Source organism: Papio anubis, chromosome 9 (genome assembly GCF_008728515.1).
Source record: "Papio anubis isolate 15944 chromosome 9, Panubis1.0, whole genome shotgun sequence".
NCBI classification, from domain to species: Eukaryota; Metazoa; Chordata; class Mammalia; order Primates; family Cercopithecidae; genus Papio; species Papio anubis.
The window spans coordinates 36296297-36319256 of NC_044984.1; the positions used below are offsets into that span (position 1 = coordinate 36296297).

Sequence of the window (22960 nt, forward strand, 5' to 3'; positions counted from 1 at the left end):
AAAAATTTACTAACTGGCTTCTGCAACTGAAAAATCTCCAAATAATATTCAACTTATGTAGTTCTTTTAAATATGCAATTAGGATAATTCCTCTGATTAGGGTAAGGAAGTATAAGGAAACACCTGTGGAATTGTCTTTTGTAATATGTACAGAGGTAGGAAGGTAGAAGTTTAATATTAGTTTGATTACAGTTCTAAAGATGAGGCTTTAGATTGTGAGTGGCTTTTAAATGGGATAGAGTTCATGAATCACCCCTCACTTCCTTCTAGTAAGTCTCTATTTACTATTTAAATATGTCAGTATTGGAACTGCACTATTCAGGGAAGAGAAAGAAGCCACAGGATCTGAACATGTGTACTTGGAAGGAATGTTTTCCTTTTACCTCTTACATGTAATTATAGTGTCATTTATTCTTGATTGATGATTTAAGACTCAATTATTAGTTGGCACCCCTAATAAGAAAGTAATATCTAACATATGGATAGAATGCATCAACCTTATGCTACACTTGAAACAGTTTGCTTTAAAAATAAAGCTTTGGTGCAACAAGCCTAAATAAAGTTTGAAGCCATCATATGAAATCTGATAGATGAAATTACCCCCAGTAAACTGTAAGTCATCACTCAAATTTAGCCCATTAAAATGCTGATAACCTCCTAATAGAGCCTTAAATATCTACACATTCTAAAATAGTATGTAGTAAATATACTTTAGCCCACATGTAAAGTGGTACTAATTAAATGCATGGATCAGACGTGTGTGTGTGTGTGTGTGTGTGTTTCTTGAGCAATATAGGTTGTAAATTTCTTTATAAATTAATATGTCCATGAGACATAATTATCTTTAATAAGTATGGACTTGGGCCAGGCGCGGTGGCTCACACCTGTAATCCTAGCACTTTGGGAGGCGGAGGTGGGTGGATCACGAGGTCAGGAGATTGAGACCATCCTGGCTAACACGGTGAAACCACGCCTTTACTAAAAATACAAAAGAATTAGCCGGTTGTGGTGGCGGGTGCCTGCAGTCCCAGCTACTTGGGAAGCTGAGGCAGGAGAATGGCGTGAACCCAGGAGGCGGAGGTTGCAGAGAGCCGAGATCGCGCCACTGCACTCCAGCCTAGGGGTCAGAGCGAGATTCTGTCTCAAAAAACAAAAACAAAAACAAAACAAAAAAAAAAAGGATGAACTTACACTGTAGCTATCAGCTTTACCAAGACAGGTAAAGCAGGATTTAAAATGATCTCATAGAAAGTAAATTTCCTGGGTCCAGAGAGTCCTGGTGTTACTATCATCTCACGTCAACTGAAGAGCATGTGTGACAGTTGGGATACACAAATGAATGAAGGAATGTGAAAAAAAAAAAAAAAAGAAAAAAAAAAAAAGAATGAAGGGAAAAAGGAAGGAAGAAATAGAAATAGAGGAAGAGGAAGGATGGAAAACTGGTCTTCAGAGTAAGTTCTGCTCTAGTCCTCACAATTTTATTCTTGTTCATTCTAAAATAGCTCATTTGCACTTTTAGAATCAGTGAGTTTTGATGGAGAGAAATATGGCATGCACTGTCATAAATCAACACAGAATTTTGCAATAGTTTTTTCAAAATATATTTTAAAACCATATTTTTAAGTTATTGAGGGAATGTTTCATATTCAGTTGAAGATGTATGTCCTCTTTATTACAGGTTGACCCAAATAGCATTGCTGCCAAAGACGGCCGGATTCGAGAAGGGGATCGGATTTTGCAAGTAGGTGCTGTAGTAATTTCCTTTAGTTTCCCACGGTCTGTCCAAAGTTACTATTTTATTTTGTTTCTTTTTCTTTTTTTTTTTTTTTTTTTGAGACAGAGTCTCGCTCTGTCGCACGACATGGAGGGCAGTGGCGCAATCTCTGCTCACTGCAAGCTCCGCCTCCCGGGTTCACGCCATTCTCCTGCCTCAGCCTTCCGAGTAGCTGGGACTACAGGCGCCCGCCACCAGACTCGGCTAATTTTTTATATTTTTAGTAGAGACGGGGTTTCACCATGTCAGCCAGGATGGTCTCGATCTCCTGACCTCGTGACCCACCCACCTCGGCCTCCCAAAGTGCTGAGATTATAGGAGTGAGCCACCGCGCCCGGCTTATTTTGTTTCTTGTAAACTGTTGAGAAAAAAATTTGTCTTTGCTTTTGGATATTAACATCTACAAAACCAAAAAAAAAAAATGCTATCATTTAAAACTTATTAAGGATGGTGTGATTTATTAAGAGTGATTAGCTACTAATTAGTGATTCAGATCCCATCTCTGGAGTCAAATTTGACTTCTCTTCCAGCTTGCTTGGCACATTGCCTAACCTCCTCTCATCCTAAGCTTTATTTCCTCGTCTTAAAAAAAATGGTAATAATAACCTATTATTGTTGTGAAGGTGAAATGAGATTATGCACACAATATGCTTAACACAGTGCATAAGTACGTAATAAATATTAATGGCTATTATTACTAGCAGCGGCAGTTATTGCTGCCTTTTCCAGAATAAACTAAGTGAACATGGATCTAGATGTTCCTTTGCTATATGAAATTCTAGAAGTTTGAAGAAGTTTCAACTACAGTCATGCGTCACTTAATATGTTCTGAGAAATGTCATTAGATGATTTTCCGGTTGTGCAAACATTGGAGAGTGTACTTACACAGACCTAGATGGTACAGCTTACTACATACACACCTAGCCTAGCTGGCATAGCCTATTGCTCCTAGGTTACAAACCTGTACAGCATTTTACTGCACTAAATACTGTAGGTAATTGTGACACAATGGTAAGTCTTTATGTATCTAAACATAGAAAAGTACAGTAAAAGCAAGGTATTATAATCTTATGGGTCCACTGACTTATCTGTGGTCCATTGTTGACTGAAAAGTTATTGTGTAGTGCACTACTGTATTTACTAATGAGTTGCTGGGAGATGAAGGAGAATGTGTTTTATTCCCCACTTGGAAATGTGAAAACATAGAGACTGATTACATTTCAGCTTTACGTGAGAGATAGTAAGCAGACTGTAGGAGGGATGTGAGGCTGGAAAGAGAGTTTTAGGCCAAATCAGGAATAGCTGAAAGCCAGTTTCTATCCTAAACCTGCCTTCACCTGCTTGCTCTCTCCTTTCTGAGTCCTCTCCCATAAAGAATGGCTGCAGGGGCCAGGCCCGGTCGCTCACGCCTGTAATCCCAGCACTTTGGGAGGCCAAGGCAGGCAGATCACCTGAGGTTAAGAGTTTGAGATCAGCCTGACCAACATGGTGAAACCCCGTCTCTATTAAAAGATACAAAAACTAGCCAGGCATGGTGGCAGGCACCTGTAATCCAACCTACTCTGGAGACTGAGGCAGGAGAATCACTTGAACCCGGGAGACGGAGGTTGCAGTGAGCCGAGATGGCACCACTGTACTCCAGCCTAGATGATAGAGTGAGACACTGTCTCAAAAAAACAAGAATGGCTGCAGGGAGACACACAAGGTCCCCAGCTCCTGTAAACAGATCAACCCCAAGATAAGACCAGAGGTCCTTTGGGATGGAATTTCACTGCTGATCACAACTGTGAAACAGAGAAGAGGACTTGAATGATAAATCCAGGGAGCGATAAGCTGTTAAAACGTCACTGCCACAGTTCCAGAGCTCCTATTTCTCCTTGTTGGATACAGACCCCTGGAGAGTGTTTTTGTTTTTGTTTTTGTTTTTGGATTCCACACTTTTGGAATCTGAAAACCAGGGCTTCAAAAATAGACAAGCTATTGTCCAGCATTTGGAGCACGCCGTCTCTGTTTAGGAAGACAGGAGCATACACAGATGATTACGGTACAGCGTGACACTGTCATGGTAACATTGCCTGCGCTGCCTGGGCACATGTCCTGCCCCGCCTTCTGCAGCTCTCTCCCTTATTCAGGACAACACCCATGGAATCACACCACCTCCTCACCGCCTGTTCTTCTAGCTAGATAGTGCAGAGCTCCTTTTTCACCATGGACCTTCTGCTAAGGCTCCAAACGGGAAAGAATACAAAGTGTGAATTAATGATCGTTTGGGTTCCCACTAGTTATCAGAAAACCTCAAGTTTATAATTTCTCCTTCCATGAGCTCCCTAAATAGTGATCTACAGTAAACAAAACAGAGCTGTGTCTGTCATACATGGGGGAAGGAAAAGTGAACCAGGAAGCCAAGACATAGTCTTGTTGGCCACCACATTTCTGTCATCTTTAACACATGCACATGAATAAATCAATGAATGAAACCAGGGTATTCAGTGGAGAGAATAATAGGATAGATGAGTAACATCTGTTGGAAAGCTTTGCTTGTATAGCCTCCTCAAGAAATTAAAGGGACCATTTTCATGTATCATCCAGATAACAAAAGCTTCAAAAATGTTTTACTATTTTTTAAATGTTGAAATAATTTTAAATATATTGTTCACCTTGTTAACATCTCCAGTAAAATATACTGAAAATAATGTAATCATTTGATGCTCAGAGCCATGTTATACCCAGCATTCATTCCACAATGCTATAATAGAGTAAAATGCTCAGTGATTGGAAAGTCTGGAAAACCTGTGCCCCAACATGAAATGACCTTGTCTGGATACATTTGCAGATGCATTAGGTCTATATTGTGTCATTTTTCTTACTCCTCCCTTGCTGTTGCCAGCGGGCAGGTCTTCCTCTTGCCAGCTACTTCACATCTCATACTTTCTACTGTAACTGGCTCCCTTCCTAGTTCCCAGCTAACCACTTTTCCGTAGGCTAGATACACAAATACAGTTATTAAAATTTCATTCATTTGTTCTGTGGGTATAGTTGGATAGAAATAAAGTGGATGTGTTTCCATACATGCATACTGTATGCTATGACACTTCCAAATCCTTAGGGATATTGTGGGCAGATAAGTTTTTAGAGAAAATACCTACTAGATAATAAAGCATTCCTTAATGGTCTAGGTTCACTAAGGAAACAATAGCAGGATGTTGAAGTGCTGTTTTCTGCCTGATTACTTTATATTCTGTGACAAACATGTCACACTTAATACGTGTCCCACTAAAAAAAACCTAGAATACAATTCTGTCTGCACACATAGGAAACAAAGAGTCTTAAGGGTGATTATGAAATTATATTAAGTAACACTTTGACAAAATTGTACCCAGAGACAAATAGCTCCCTTATGGTTGATGAGGAGATTATGGGATACCCTGTAATGAGCAGTTAATGACTCCTTTCCCAGAGAGATGAGAATGGGAAAAACAGAGGATTTACCTCTTATCCTTAAAGTTTCTCGGATGGCTTTTATTTAAATGAATCCCTTAAGAGCAATTGTGATTTTAATTTTCTGTTCATTTGACCTAAGTAAAGTATGTCAATGGCCCTGCCCTCATTGTGTAGCCAAACTTTTCTTAATGTAGCATACTATGGGTCTGTAGGTGACCTCACCCAGTGACATCTCACTCACACACACACACACACACACGTGCTCTCACACAAAGGGGATTGTTATACAGTAGGGATTGTGCAGAAGAGAAACCAGAAACCAACTTCCTGAGAATAGTTGTGGTTCTACTGTGTTTTTAGTCTGCAAGGAAAGTTCTTCTTTTTCTTTCCTTCACAGTTCTGTCTGCTGTGTCATTTCCAGGAACTTATATCAAATGTCTCCAGGAATTAATCAGAGGACATTTTCTCACACAATTTCAGTGCTGAATATGGCATTTCTGAGTCAGATAACAAGAGTAAAAGACCACTTATGTGACCAGCTTTCCAAGGAGTTTCCAAAGAGGCAATGCTATATTCTCCTTTTCTCCTTGGGATGGTAAACCTGTAATATTCCATGTAAACAGCCTAATCTCATGTTGGCCAAAAGCTCAATCATGTTCCTAAGGATGACTTCCTGACAAAACTTTACAAGAACTCAAACAGTGAAACAACAGGACTTCTAATGGGCTCTCTCTTCATTTCCCTGTTCTACACATAAACTGGTTGATATGGTTTGGCTATGTCCCCACCCAAATCTCATCTTGAATTGTAGTTCCCATAATCTCTGTGTGTCATGGGAGGGACCCAGTGGTAGGTAATTGAATCATGGGGGCAGTTACTCCCATGCTGTTCTCGTGATAGTGAGTGAGTTCTTGCAAGAACTGACAGTTTTATAAGGGACTTTTTTACCCTTTGTTCGGCACTCATTCTCTCTCCTGCCACCCTGTGAAGAGGTGCCTTCTTCCATGATTGTAAGTTTCCTGAGGCCTCCCCAGCCTTGCAGAACTGTGAACCAATTAATCCTCTTTTCTTTATAAATTACCCATTCTCAGGTATTTCCTTATTGCAGCGTGAGAACAAACTAATACCCTAGTTCTCTTATTCTTTTACTTTCTTCCCTTTGGATATTTCCCCACTATTTCTGTTCTTTCCACATCTATGTCTCTATACTGATCACCTCCTTTGTCCCCATAGTAAAATATAAACACATTTGAAATAAATATTTTCTTATTGCCTAAGATTCTTGAGTTTTCCTAAGAAATTCCATTGATGGTTCAATGTCAAGAATTTGAGTTGCCCACCTACCTCTGGTACAATAATAGAAAAAACCTAGATATTGGTATATGGAAGATAAAAGCTATATTACATCTCATTTCTAAGCTTTTAGGACTTTACACACACACATACAAAACACACTCATACACAGATACAGGAGATTGGGCCTACAGTGAGATTTTGAAAGATCTATCCATATAAGTACCACAGATCTCTTCTTAGCCAAGGCAATATCCATTCTGAAACTAACATTTACATATGGCCATGTACAGAAAATGAGACAGTTATGTTAAAAAAAAACAAAAAAAAAACCTACCTGCTGTCTTTTCCTTGGTTCTCTTTCCCTCTGTTTTCCTAAAGTGGAAGTCCTCCATTAAGCTATGTAACATAACTACTCATCTCTCTCCCTCCCTTATTGCTGGGTCCTCCACTTTCATGTCTGTCTGGTATTTTCCCGGCACAGTAGGCTGCATTCCCACAAACAATCCTGTAACTATAAGCCATTATTTCAGGACCAAGACCAACCGAAGGTGGAAAACTCTATCTGATTCTGTTCCTCAATTCTTTTCATTCCTTGAGAGGTATCTTTGCTGAAACCCATGGCTACATTTCTTGCCCCAGTATCAGTTTGGGTATAAAACTAATGTCCTGAGTACAATAGCATCTATCAAGTGGTTGGCTAAAGTGTGGCACTTATTTTCTAAAAGAAATAATAAATTACATTTTAATGTCAGGTTTCTGTGGCAGTGATTTCATCCGAGGTATCATCCTGAAGGTAGAAGTGTTTCTGCAAGAAATGATCTGTTGCCCCAAAATAAGAACTAATTGTTGCCAGGACCAGAGAACATAGCTCTGGTCATAATGAGTTCTCAGGGGAGAGAGATGAATACCAACTATAAAGAAACTAAAAGACAAGCAACCACATTATTTCCTGATGGTCCTCTAAGGGTTAGAAATACATATGAGGTAGATATCTTTTAAAATAAAACCATGTTTACTACTATGCATTTAATTACTTTCCATAAATTTCACTCTATTTGCTTTACTTAGTATGAAAGAGACTTGTCTTTACTAAGGATTAAAATATAAATTATGATAATAACAACAATAACAATAACATCAACAGTAATATTTGCCAACATTGAAGACTTTCTATGTACCAGGTGCTATTTAAGATTTTTACCTATATCGACTCATGTAATCCTTATAAAGACCCTCTGGGCAAGGCACTATTATTATATGCATTTTAAGATAGCAAACATAATAGCAGCATTAGACTAACATGAATAACTATTTAGATTAATGGTAAGTGAAATTCAGATGAAGAATGAGGAAATATATATATATACACACACACACACATATATATATATACACACACACATATATATATATATAGTCAAGTGGAGACTAGGAAAAAAAGAAGTGAGAAGTATATTTCAAACAGAAAAGATGAAGGTAAGCTGTGTAAGATCACCCAATTCAATGCTCTCAGGATCAGATGTGCATGTAGTGGAGAAGAGATGAATAAACAGGTTCATATTTGACAGACAAATAGATGCATTACAAATATATTACTAAGAATTACCATGAAACAGACATAAGCCCTCAGAGTGCAAATAGAGTAAATACTGCAAAGTCATTATTTTAAAATTACACTTAAGAGAGGGTAGGGGAGGTATAGTGGAATCCACCACTGCCAATTTATCTTTATTTGAGAAAAAAAGCCTTGGAGTTAGTACACACATATTTTTCCAGAGGTATTTACGACAAACCACGACATATCCTTCCCAGTCATTATTTCCCATTGTGGAATCATAGTCTCTATTTCCTAATTTAATGAATTTTATTTGTGAATTGCAAAAACAAATGAGGAATGTATGTGAAACTTACAACAACTGAATTTCCTTTCTATGTATACAAGTGAGAAATGACAGTGATTGGAGTAAGAAAACACAACTTGTACCCATATATATATTTTTTATTATCATTGTCTGCTTTCCTTGAACTAAATACATATAAGAGTGTAGGAATAAGGATTATTTATTATGGTCCAAAGTTGAAATTCCTGGGCTTGTTTTCAGATAATTATGTCTGTCCTCATGTATCAGCCAGAAACCCAGAGACCTATGAGGAGAAAAACCTCAATAGTCTACTCTATGCTTTTAAGCAGAAGTCCTTAGTGAAAGACATTAGATTAATTATTGAAAAAGGAATGGTCAGTGCTGCCACATTTTCCATCTGTTTAATTTATTCAAGTAATTAATACTATTTTAGACAGAATTACTTGACCTCTTTAGTTGTAAATTCTTTCCACATTATTTGATTACATATATGGATCAAAAATCTTATTGTCTCTATGGAGTTAGTAATCAATAAAAGAAAATAATCATTAAATATCCAAAGGAAAATGTTTTGTCAATTAAGAGCTAAATATATTTGCACATGAAAATGTGGTTTAAAAAAAAGAAACTTTACAAATCTCATTTACTCTTTCTTTAGAACTTAGAAAAAGTAAGAAGATCTATTTCTAATGCCACTGGAATCTTTTCCATGAAATCTAAAGTTTACTCAAGCTTGGTTTCTTTCACTCATCATTACTTTAAAAATTCAATTTTACTCTATGTTAATTTTTAAAAATTTTTTAAAAGTTATTTAAAAGATGAGTCTGAAGATATTTCATTAGTTTTATGCTTTAGGAAATGGATAAATATTAGAAGGGAAGTGGAGTATTGATGAGAATGTTACTTTACTTTGATCAGTTAAACACTGAGATTTATCCTGACGATGATGTTTGGGCAACTGAGTCAGACCCACACACAAATATGAAATGATTAAATAAAAATGCAATCAGCAGTGGCCTGGGAGCATTGCCTGGTGAGAGATAATACTGCAGCTCTCTAATTGGCTCGCGGCGAGCGTGCAGGATGACGGATTTCAGTTGTGGTATTGCCAGTCCTTCTTCCCCCAGCACTATTATCTCAGAGTGACACTTCCATTACTCTGAGCGAAGAAAGATGAACGTCACCTGTCAGGAGCTGGTTAATTGTGTTGCTAGATGTATGTTGCCAGGGCGCAGGTTGGACATTTATGAACATAACTGCTTCCTCTGATGTCCGCCATCCTTCAGGGATCGATATGGCTCTTACAGTAAGCGCGTAATTGAGTGAAGGCACTTTGTGCTGAGGGGCTGAAGATGAGCCCATTGTGTGAGCTTCATTGTCCATACATTTACCATAAATGAGCTGATATTTGCCATTTATTGTGTGCAGCATTGTGGAAATGGAAACTAATGTGCCACTCTCATTTGTTTTCTAGATAAATGGGGAAGATGTCCAGAATCGAGAAGAAGCCGTGGCCTTGCTGTCTAACGATGAGTGTAAGAGAATCGTGCTGCTTGTTGCAAGGCCAGAGATTCAGGTCAGAACAGAGATCAAAAGTCTTGAGACTGAACTTTATATTCATTGAATTCACTGAGTGTAAATTCGTGAATGAATTTATATTCATTATCTGCTATTCTCTATTAAATCATTATCATGGTTATCTCTCCCCACATAATCCACCAGATGGCCTATGTGGGAGCGAATTTTTAAAATACATATGAAAGCAATTAAGGTATACAAAATACAGTGAAGACTGATCTTTCCTAACTTATCAAAAATATTATACATTAAAGACTTCCTTATATTGCTCCATAGAATGGCAGCTAAATATCCCTTTTAAGAGGGGAAAAGCATACCAAATTGAATTGTGATTCTCTCCTTCAATTTTCCAGTTACTTAAATAAATACTCAAATGAAAAATGGCTGTATAGATCCTTTTAATTCTGTGTGACTCCTTGCTTTAGGTTTCCGTCTGAAAATACTTAAATGGCATATGAAGGTCTCTTGGAAGAATCTCCATGAGAGAAACACTAGCCTATCTAGTCATCAACTTAAATCTTTTTCAGATAACTTTATCAATTCAAATGTCTTGTATAGCATGATCTGGTTCCATGTATATTAAATGAATTTTTTCCACGTTTAGTGTGACCAAAACAATTGTCCAGCCAAAAACAAACTGATAGCTTCTAAATAAATTTTTTAGATCTTTATGGAAGAAGATGTCATGAAAGTAAAGGAAAGGTAATGGTGGAAGAAAAGTACCATTGGGGCTTCCTTTTATATCCTTTTTATCTCTCACCACAAGGCAGAAGGGACAATACATTGTCACCAGTCTATCCATCTGTCAGTAGTTTGAGTAAAGTTAGTTATATTGCCATTTGTCTCCTTGGTTATTGATCTGATATTTTTCAGACTCAGTAACTACATACTATCTATAAATTACATTGAGTAAGTGTATTTCAGCGTCAGACTGAATCCTGACTTGAATATAGTGGTTATAAAGGATCACCCTTTCCGCATATATTTCCTTTATGCCCTTGCCCATTCTAAATGGTTCCCATAAAGTTTGCCATAGTCTGGGGCAGAGTAAACTTACACACCTGAGGTCTTAGGAGTGGGGAAACAAGCCCACACAACCCCCACACTGCCTATATGGGAGCGAATTTTTAAATGCATATGAAAGTATACCAATTATCTGGAAATTTCTCAACCCAGTTATCTCACTGCTCCCATTTTCTTCAAAAAAGAACATAATAAAGGGGATAAATGCACATTAGTGAAATTTATGATAAATTGAAGTTGCCATCTCTATTGTAGAGAAGATATTTTTATGTTATAATGTGGTTTCCCTGCCCTTTCCATGTAACTGCTAGAGAACGTCATTAATTTAGAACTAAGCATTTCCTTAAACTATGCCACATAGTGGCCATAATGGGCTGTAGAAATAATAGAAATTAATGACATAAGACCAGATCCTGTTAATCTTTGATGGAATACAAACGCTGGGTAGAACCAGTGGAAAATCTGAATATCTGGCTACACTTCTGAACTTTTCCTCCAAAAGAGTCAATGCTGAAGGATGAAATTTCAAATGCGATTTCCCTTTCCACACTTGATGAAAGATGGTTGTCTGACTCCATAGGATGCTGTCCTGCCTGTCAAAATTACGATCTGCATTAACCCCTTGATCCTGAAGAAACCTTCATGCCACTGGAAGGAAGCTAATTGCCTATAGAAAAAAAAAAAAAAAAAAAAAAACAGATTTCCAGGGAAATCAGGAAAAGAAATACATTTTAAGACGATACTTTAAAAATGTAATTTGATCAGTGCATGCTATAAAGTGGCCAAAAAAAACACTAAAAAAATCTTGGTTTTATATCACCCATATTTTTCCATTGAACTCATTGTATCTCATTATTGGTTTTGTTTTGTTTTGTTTTGTTTTTGTTGCATGTATATTTTATTCAGGGAGAATGTGGAAGCTTTTTGTGTGCTTTTTCTAGCTTTTTTTTTTTAATTTTTAATGTTTCAAATACTCTCTAGATTCTTGGAAATGATCTACAGAGTTGCTAGGGGTAGTATTGTGCATCTGTGCAATATTTTTAAATGACTCATTTTCCTCATTTCCTGTCAACTCTCTTTCATTTTCTGCCCATTTTCTTCCAGAGACCATTAAAGATACTGCTTTTCTGTCCTATTTCCCACAGGACACTGGGGCAGAGAGGATTCTCATAAGAACTTGTAGCCATACCTTTGAGACAGTGTAGGTTGTTCCTTTCTCTGAGATGCTACATGTGGCCCCCTTTGGTGCAGATAGATCCCCACTCTTAGTAATGACTATCCCTCTTTTCCCACATCTCAGCTCAAGGGAGATGTCTGTCTCTGCCATTACATTAGACTCAGACTGTAGTGAATGCACAGCTAGGTAGAAAGGGGGAAATAGGAGAGAGGAAGGAAGTGAGCAAGAAGAATCTCCCTTTGCTAATTGGGCTGTGTGCACCTCCAGCCTAAAAGAAAGCCTTATCAAAACAGACATACAATGACTATGGCTGGCAACTCAGGAATCTACTGGATTACTCAATGAGAAAAGAGTTACGGGAAATCATTAATTTTGACCATTTTCTCTTTATTTTCCCCACCACTTCATTTAATCCTCAAAAAACTCTGTTTCATCATTCACTATATCAGTGTCAGAAAATACTTTATTTTGACCTAAAGAAAAATTCCTTGATGTGTTTGAGAAAAGTAAGCACTCCCCATTTTAAGTAATTTTTTATGAGGTCTGGCATTTGTAGCTTTATGATACTTGAAAAAGATTAAAGAATGTAAAATTTGAACAATTATCAATTGGACTGAATTTACATTTTTAGTTGGCATAATTATCATAGCTCATCTGCATATCAAAGTCATAGGCATTTGATCAACTTATTCAGGCCACATTAAGCTAAACGAGGATGAACAAATGTGCCAGCACTTTGGGCCCCAGTTAAATTTGAGGTCATTGAAGTTCTACATGGCCTTTAATAGATATTATAAAATCTATGATTTGCCTGCATATTAATAAAGATGATACATATATGCTAATGCCTCTTTTGGTGCAGCTTAATGTCCTTTCTAGTTTGTTTTTAAGTTGTAGAAGTTCAGTTATGTTTAAAAGCTTATTTTGCCAGTTCACTGGTGGTGAAAATATCTCAAACTATTATCCATGTTTGCTCACTAGAATGCTGCTATTTCTTTGTACAGAGTGATGCAGAGTTTTGACAATAATCCAGTTAATTTAATCAGCATAGACAGCTAATTTATGTAATCCAGCTCCAAAAATCCACTTTGAGGCAAATTATCTGTACTGTCAACATTGATCATATTAGCCAGGTAACCACCAGTTTTCCACTTCACTTTGTATTGAAAAGCCGAAGGGATTTGTTCAGTTTAATTTGCGTTAAGAGTCCTACAAGAATACTTGTTTTCAGCACCCATAAACAAAACCCTGCACGCCCCACACCACTCCACCACCCTTAAATGTCACATCCACTGTGGTGCTTTTCCTATAAAATTGGGCTTGAAAACGAATTAAAATAGACACAGAGTGACATTGCTTTCCTTTCCTTTTTTTTTTTTTTTTTTGGGAAGAATAACTTAGAATTTTCCTTCCTTTACAGACAAAATAAATGTTGTCTGTAGATTCTTTTGTGGCAAGCAGCCATCTTGTTAATATGGGAGCCCACCTAAAAAGAAAAAAGCAGGATGAGGATAGCATGAGCGTATGCGGGGCACTTTGTATGCAGTCTCGTTGGGGGTTGTTGTTAAAGAAAAAAGCCCAATTGTCTCATAGCCCTATTAGTAGCATGGCAGTCCTTTTAACACGGGACTGTTGGAGGTAATGAGCATGACAGCTGTGGATTATGCAGGATGCTTTTCATACATTTTGAAAGAAGGTAATGTTCTGTGCTGTGAGATTTACTTGGTTATGAGAGAAAATCTGTAGCCCTGTTTCAGGAAAGGATAAAAGGCATAAGAGTCCAATTTTTTTTTTTTTATCACCTTTTCTTCTTTCTGAAAGGTGAACCATGGGAGGCTGGTATTCTGAAGAGAATCATTATGATAAAAGGAACTCGTCGGGCACTGGCCATTTAAGTTTACTCTATTTTACCATGAGTTCTCACTAACATGATATAATGTACTAATGTATTCTTTTGCAGCTAGATGAAGGCTGGCTGGAAGATGAAAGGAATGAATTCTTAGAGGAGTTAAACTTGGAGATGTTGGAAGAAGAGCATAGTGAAGCAATGCAGCCCACTGCCAATGAGGTGGAGCAGGTAGGGCCAACAATTTGAACTACATGATTTGAGATGTTGCTTGTTCTTTTTTAATGTGTAACCATAAATGGAGACGAAAACAAAATCAAAGGGTTTAATCAAACATCTCTGTCATGGTAATTTTTTAGAGCAAATGGTCATCTCAAATGAAGCAGAGGGAATAAATAAAATGATTTTCCATTTCCAGTTTGGGAAGCTTGGGGACCATTGTGAATACAGTACAGTAGTATTCAAATGTTGACCCAGGCACTACTTCAAACTCACTGCAGAAATTTCAGAGTAAAAAATGTGTGTTGCTTCTCAATATGCCAGCTGAAAACAAACTGAGGTAGCCTCCCCAACAAGTAATTTTTTTTTTACTTTAAAATATTAATGTATCTATTTGAATACTTAGGCTATCACTATAGGATGAAGATGACGTGATGTAAACCATCAGTTTTATTTGCGTACTGGATGGCGTGATTACACCTGTATATTCTGAATAATCATAGAGATTATCCTTGGTCTTATGGCTGCTGTTGACACATTTCCCATAGCATAACTGGTGCAACATTTCTCATAGCATAGTTTGAGATTATTGACATCCTTTTGCCTTGAAGTCACATATTCATTCAACTAAAAACTTTGAACGCCTAATATACTCCAAGCACCCCATTTGAAACTGAGAATACAAAGAAAAATGAGTAGAACTGCTGTCACTAATGGATTCATAATAAGTGAAAGATCACAGTGTGATTATTATATTATTTTTATTGTCGTTTTCCCATTTTACAAAAACAAGTTCAATATATTCTAGATTTTTTATGTTACACTCATGTCATTTATCTGCCTGATATAATTTTGTTTTCAGTTTACAGATTTGCTTAATTATCTTCGTATTCTCAACATTATTATTATTATATGTATTGTATTTTATATATATATATATATATATATATATTTTTATTTTTTTTTTTAAGATGGAATCTTGCTCCGTCACTCAGGCTGTAGTGCGGTGGCACAATCTTGGCTCACTGGAACCTCCACCTTCCGGGTTCAATTGATTCTCCTGCCTCAGCCTCCTGAGTAGCTGGGATTATAGGGACCACCATGCCCAGCTAATTTTTGTATTTTTAATAGAGACGTGGTTTCACCATGTTGGTCAGACTGGTCTCAAACTCTGACCTCGTGATCCACCTTCCTCGGCCTCCCAAAGTGCTGGGATTACAGGCATGAGCCACTGCGCCCAGCCTCTTTTTTTTCTTTTTAAAGATAGAGTCTCGCTCTGTTGCCCAGGCTGGAGTGCAGGGACACAATCTCAGCTCACTGCAACTGCCTCCTGGGCTCAAGTGATTCTTCTGCCTCAGCCTCCTGAGTAGCTGCAACTACAGGTGCATGCCATCATGCTCAGCGAATTTTTGTATTTTTAGTAGAGATGGGGTTCTACTAAATTGATCAGGCTGGTCTTGAACTCCTGACCTCAAGTGCTCCACCAACCTCAGCTTCTGAAAGTGCCGGGATTACAGGGGCCTGCCACCACACCCAACTAATTTTTGTAATTTTAGTAGAGATGGGGTTTCACCATGTTGACCAGGCTGGTCTCAAACTCCTGACCTCAAGTGCTCCACCAGCATCGGCCTCCCAAAGTGCTGGGATTACAGGAATGAGCCACTGCACCTGGCCTCAACATTAACTCTTAACACATCTTAAAAGATGATAATTTTTTTGAAAATCTTGACAGGCTTAGAAACATGCAGCACAAACATTCTATCACTTTACCACGCTGAATAATGAAATATTCAGCTTGCTAACATCCCATAACAGAAATGTGTATGTGTGTACACATGTCCACATATTAAATACATAATTAGATTACACAGTATAGCATCAACATAGTCATATGTGATATACTCATTTGCTCATCATATGGAGTTTGGCCACTCCACAAACAGAAGTTCATGCTCACAAGTAATATCGCTACTGTGGTAACTGCCTTTCAGTATAGATAGGACAGATTAAAATTTTTATGTATAACTTCAACACTGGCCACAAATAAAGATATTTTTGGTGGCAGCTGCTGGTTACAAACAAGAAAGTCCTTGCTCCAGGCCTTTTTTTTTTCTTAGATACAAAATGTGACCTGATACTGAATTGACAGGAGGATGTTGGAATAAGGCAAGCAGGGAGAAATCCTGTCCAGGAAAAGTGATATGGTATCAAATGCTGCCTACTCATCAGAGGTAATACAAATGTTAGGTCTTGTGAGGTAACACTAGATGTCCCTGAGGTTAGATTCTCATTGTGTGGACATTTTTCTTCACCATGAAATGAAAAAAATGATGAGAAGTACAGAAACCTTTAAAAATCCTTTGCCCTTATAAACAGTAATACTACATTAGAAATGTCTAGGTAGAAACATTGCGCGTCACTATAATAATTCCATAGGGAAATGATAAATGATAGGGTAACATTGCATTAGAAACTAGGAATTCTAGGTTTGAGAATGGAAAACTCTTTTTATTTTCACGGTTGTTCATAGACCAATAACAAAGAAAAGGGAAAATTCAATTGAAAAAATAAAATACATACCCATATGTGAACCTACTTGATGGAAAGTTTCATTTTACATAGTATTCTTGGTCTTATGAATGCTGTTACATTGTGCAACATCTCCAATAGCATAATTTGTCATTATTATTTCATCTGCATGTGAAATAAGAAAAAAATTAGTAGTCTTCTTGTATTTTTCAGCTCATGACAAGATATTAGAAAAATATAATTATAAATAACATGATATATAAATTCAACTGCCCAGTATAAATAACATCCTTTGAGAGTTATATGGTATAGTATACAGACATTGCCATATTAAATACTATTGTTACCTTGTAAGTCACAGCCTAGGGATGCAGCAAGCTTTCCATTGGTAGTTACAGTTACTTATTATAATTTTTTTAATCAACAAGACATGTAAGATAAATCTCAGTGTGTTTTCAACAAATGAAGGAACATATTCCAGGGAAAGATTGAGAGTCATAAAATAAACTGATGAAAATACATGGTTATGTTCTCGCCTCTTCAATTTATGTTACTTTTTTTCTGCCATTACTTTTGTGGAACAAAATAATGATTATCTAGAGATACCTTTTAGACTTCTTTTAGAATACCTTTTATCACCTGTTCCATCCTTATTTAGCACTAGCTGTTTGCTTGATTATATTTAATTATGTAATTACATCTGCTAGAGGGATGGAGCTAGCTATATCTACTATCTATCTATCTATCTATCTATCTATCCATCTATCTATCTATCTATTCATCTAACTATCTATCTATCTATCTAGTGAATAAACTTAGGCATGAGGCAGATATAATCTAGAAACTGCCTTATAGATTATCATGTGATGACTGATAGAGGTGAAAGTAGCTTCACAATATTCCCAGAGAAAGAACGACACATGCATCTTATTAGGACAATTACAGTTAATTGTTTTACATGAAAGCCAAAAATTACCAGAGTCTCTCTCTCTCTCACTCATACACACACACACACACACACACACACACACTCTACATAAACATACATGGATACATATATACATATATGTGATATATATGTCAAAAATTATTTGATATTATGCCCATGTTTGGCAATCAGTGCTGTTCAAATTTTCCTGGGACTGAATTTTTATTATTAATAGACTAAAACTTATCTTTGAAAAAAAATCCCTGGTTAAGAGCAGAAAAATCTTGTACAACCCAAATGAGTCCTAAGACATTGTTGTTGCTTTTGAGAAACATGATTTAGAGTGCACTGAGGTCACAGCCCATGTATTCAAGAATATGGCATCCTGGACATATAAGAAATTCTGGCACTGGAAGATGAAGCTTTGCCTCTGTCATTAATAACCCGAATCTGTCACTAATAACCTGAATCCATCTGGGATTGAGCATCCTCCCCTATAGACAGCAATGTCCTAGACTCCAGTACATAATGTTAACTTATTCCTAAATCTCTGTGATGTTTGGCTTACCCATTGTCAGCATATTACTAAGCCAGTGATACATTACTAAGCCATCTTCACCCCCCAAGTTTCCCAAGTAAGAGAAAACCTAAAGAATCACTTATTTGAATGTATCCTGTCTTATTTATATCCAAGTGAATATCATAGCCATATTCAAGCAGCTTTTGTTTTCTTCATTTCTTGTATAAAAAGCTGTCATGAGCTAATTTCCTTTATTTCTAAAATTGTGATGGACCTTAAATTAGAGCAATTTTCTAGGAGATGCAACTTTGCAAGAAACATTGGTTTTCAAGCAAGATTTTTAATAACCAATGTCTTCCAAACTAATTAATTTTCTTTGTTCTTTCATTTTCTTTGTTCACATCATTTTCTTAGCCAAAAAAGCAAGAAGAAGAAGAAGGCACAACAGACACTGCAACATCCTCATCCAACAACCATGAGAAGGACAGTGGAGTAGGACGTACAGATGAAAGCTTGCGAAATGATGAGAGCTCAGAGCAGGAGAATGCAGCTGAGGACCCCAATAGCACATCTTTGAAGAGCAAGAGAGACCTGGGGCAGAGCCAAGACACTCTAGGAAGTGTTGAACTTCAGTACAATGAGAGCCTCGTGTCTGGTGAATACATTGACTCAGACTGCGTTGGCAACCAAGATGAGGACTGTGAAAGATTCAGGCAGCTCTTGGAGCTCAAATGCAAGATTCGAAATCATGGAGAGTATGACCTGTATTACTCGAGCAGCACAATTGAATGCAATCAAGGGGAGCAAGAGGGAGTGGAGCATGAGCTACAGTTGCTTAATGAAGAGCTGAGAAACATTGAGCTTGAGTGTCAGAATATCATGCAAGCTCACAGGCTCCAGAAAGTGACAGACCAGTATGGAGACATCTGGACATTGCATGATGGAGGATTCCGGAATTACAACACCAGCATAGATCTGCAAAGGGGAAAGCTGGACGACATCATGGAGCATCCAGAAAAGTCTGACAAGGACAGTTCTAGTGCTTACAACACAGCTGAGAGCTGCAGAAGTACTCCGCTCACCGTAGACCGTTCCCCTGACAGTTCCCTTCCAAGGATGATCAACCTCACCAATAAGAAAAACCTGAGAAGCACAATGGCAGCCACCCAGTCCTCTTCCGGACAGAGCAGTAAAGAGTCGACCTCCACCAAAGCCAAAACCACTGAGCAAGGCTGTAGCGCTGAAAGCAAGGAGATTTTGGAAGGCAGCAAGCTTCCTGATCAAGAGAAGGCAGACAGCGAACACATCCCTTACCTCTCTCCTTACCACAGCTCCTCATATAGATATGCAAACATCCCAGCACACGCCCGGCATTATCAAAGCTACATGCAGTTAATTCAACAGAAATCTGCCGTCGAGTATGCTCAGAGTCAGCTCAGTTTGGTGAGCATGTGCAAGGAGTCTCAGAAGTGTTCAGAGCCCAAGATGGAATGGAAGGTGAAAATTAGGAGCGACGGGACACGGTACATCACAAAGAGACCCGTGCGAGACCGCATCCTGAAGGAACGTGCCTTAAAGATCAAGGAGGAGCGGAGTGGCATGACCACAGACGATGACACCATGAGCGAGATGAAAATGGGGCGCTACTGGAGCAAAGAGGAGAGAAAGCAGCACCTGCTTAGGGCCAAAGAGCAGCGCCGCCGCCGTGAGTTCATGATGCGCAGCCGGTTAGAGTGTCTCAAGGAGAGCCCTCAGAGTGGCAGTGAGGGCAAGAAGGAGATCAATATCATTGAACTGAGTCACAAAAAGATGATGAAGAAGAGAAACAAGAAAATTTTGGACAACTGGATGACAATCCAAGAACTGATGACCCATGGGGCCAAGTCTCCAGATGGCACAAGAGTCCATAATGCCTTCTTGTCGGTGACCACTGTATGACCGAATGAATGGAATGCATGTGACTGATTTTCAGAGGATGCTACCAGTTTCGGTAGAGTATGATTGCCTCGTTCAATGTGGCGTTTTTATATATATTTTGTGACTCTTTATAGTTTAAATTTTTTGTAAGCAAAAAATACCTGGTAAATTTTCATTTGTTTTTCATATACTGGTACCTTCGTTTTGGCTGAGATCTTTCTTTTACTTGTGATATATTCATATTACTCGTTTATTAAAAAAATCAAAAACAAAAGGAAAGAAAACAAAAAAAAAACTTGCACAAAAATACTGAGGAGCCAATTAATTTCCTACTTCAATGTATCTAATGTAAGTGAAAATCTGGATTTATTTCTCTAGTTTACTTATTTTCTACTTTAATAACAACTTAATGCCAAAACATTTCTATGCTTGTTTCTTGGCATAATATGTTTGAAATCAAACCTGTTTGTAATAAATCATGTGCCACATCTTGTCTTACACATAAAAGCCACTGCTTTTTAACATCCCATTGTACATTTAACATATAAATGGTGTTAACATCTCATTGTACATTTAACACAAAAATGGCCATTGTCTTTGTCTCAGTAAAGTGTAGGTGGACAATCTTCCTGTGATATGTAGTGACATTGGTCATGTAGCTAGATAATGGTGGTAATTGTGACAATTAAAGAGAAATAAATTATTGATTATCCTTCAGAAAACTTATCAAGGAGTGTTTTATTTTCATTGTCCACTGTGGTTAACAGTTTTAAATTCGTTATATGTGTATACTACTTAGAAGACTCCTAATTGTGGATTATAAAATGTGCACATTTTCTATCACTTGTTTCCAATAAAGTTGTATTGAAACATTCCCTATAGATCACTGTGTCACATATGCCTACCAGGATTAAATTCAATAATATATGTACGGCATGTAACAGGTGCTAATTCAACATTCAGTAGCCATTAGTTCACGTTCCCCTTGCCTGCCACCCACTTTTAAGGTAAAGCCAAGAAAAATTTAGAGAATGTCGTGGAGAGAGAGTATCAGTGAAGTTTCTGAGATTGTTTATAATGCTGCAATGTATGTTAGTCTGCTCTGGCTATCATAACATAATGCCACACTTAAACAACAGGAATTTATTTCTCCTAGATCTCACTTTATTGCCAGGCTAGTCTCAAATACCTGGATTCATGCGATCCTTCCACTGAGGCCTTCCAAAGTGCTGAGATTACAGGTGTGAACCGCTGTGCAGGGCATCAATTTCTCATGGTTCTGAAGACTTTGAGTCAAGGTCAAATATACTGGGGGGTAGGGTTTCAACATATGAATTTTGGAGGAACACAATTCAGTCCATAGTACTATGTGCATTTATTTAGTTGATAAACAAATTTTAATAATTTATAAATAATTTTAGGGAACCATATTTGCAAAAATCTCAGCATAGTCAAGTATAAATGCTTCATATGTCAGTTTATTAAAAGGTAAGATTATTAGATGACTAAACTTTTTAAATCCTAACTTTTCACCATATAAATATCTGAACCATATTGCATGTCCATCATCATACCTCCAAAGCAAAAGACCAGATCAAACTATGTACATCCAAACATGAGTTTGATCAAATTTTCATTCAACTCAGCAGATTGTTTTAATGTCATGGATGTACAACATCTGCTTACTTCTGAAGCTACTTTCCTGTTTAAAAACCTACAGTGGCTTCCTAGGAGCTCTAGAATCAGACTCCTAGGCCTCTGTCCTCTATTCAAGGCCCTCCATTAACTTGTGGGCCTTGCCTATTGCTCTTCCTCTTTACATCTTCTCTGAGTTACTTCTGACTCCTTAGCAGCCTAATCATTTCCCTCAGGTTATCCTATGCTATCGTCCTGTCTGGGCTTTCTGTGGCAAATCCTACACCTCCCTTGGCATGGGATCACATATATTTCCTTTTTGGAGCCTCTTTTAATGACATCAGACTTTCTCAGCTATTTGGCATATACTATCATGCCTATTGCTTCACCTTGGAAATTGTATTCTTTTGTTATTGAATTACATACATAGAACTTATTGTCTTCCTGCATAGATTTGAAGTTCATAGAGGAAAGCCCTCATGATCCCCCTCTGTCTTTGTGAGCTGGCAGGATGCCATTTGAATAATAATGAATTTTAGTTGAGCTAAATTTTTTTATGCATTTATCTCTTCCACATATTGGTCCTTTTGTTACTGTTTTCCTTGCTTTTCTACCTTTTCAAGTTCTTTTCTTTTGAAGGGCTATCACACAGATGAAAAGAAACTAATCTTATTTATATATAATGAAAAGCTGGACTCAAAAACTTTAAGATAGTGATAGTAATAGCAACCTAAGGCAACTGAAAATTTCATCACTTCTAATACGAGCTATTGTTAATTCAATGAATAAGACTGCTCCCAGAGCACCGAGAGAGCTAACTTTTGAGTACCTAGAGTTAACTTTTGAATCAGATAAGAATGCCTATCTTAAGTGCTCCGTTCTTTCCAGATCTAATGGCTGCCGTTGTTGTTTCTCCTCTTGAAACAACTAGGTTTAAATATTCCTTGCCTTTGAATTACTCCAGTAGGTAATCTTCATTTGGAACCAACTTTGTAGATTTTTCCAGAAGAAACATGTACACATATCACAGTATGCAGTTTCCAAAATTACCAGTTTAATTTTATTTTTATTAAGGCCCAATGTGCTTGCCAATTGTTTAAAAATGTGATGTTGGTGTTTTTCATGTCTGTGTTTATGTAGTTCTACCAGAAATGTCTCTTTTTCAAAAATCAGCGAAAATATAAAAAGTGTCATGCTTTATCTTTCTACATAATA

General features: G+C 37.4%; 1 protein-coding gene across 3 annotated transcripts in view; it reads left to right on the plus strand.

The window, feature by feature from the left end:
* Positions 1-20836, plus strand: part of PDZRN4 (PDZ domain containing ring finger 4) — a 413884-nt gene extending 393048 nt beyond the window's left edge. For all 3 annotated transcript variants that reach the window (XM_003906211.4, XM_021922186.2, XM_009180529.4), the window contains 4 exons: positions 1679-1741; positions 9848-9949; positions 14112-14228; positions 18608-20836. In XM_003906211.4, coding sequence (XP_003906260.2) covers positions 1679-1741; positions 9848-9949; positions 14112-14228; positions 18608-20131 — 1806 coding nt within the window. In that variant the 3' untranslated portion in view covers positions 20132-20836. The remainder of the gene's footprint in view (positions 1-1678; positions 1742-9847; positions 9950-14111; positions 14229-18607) is intronic.
* The last annotated feature ends 2124 nt before the right edge of the window (positions 20837-22960 follow it).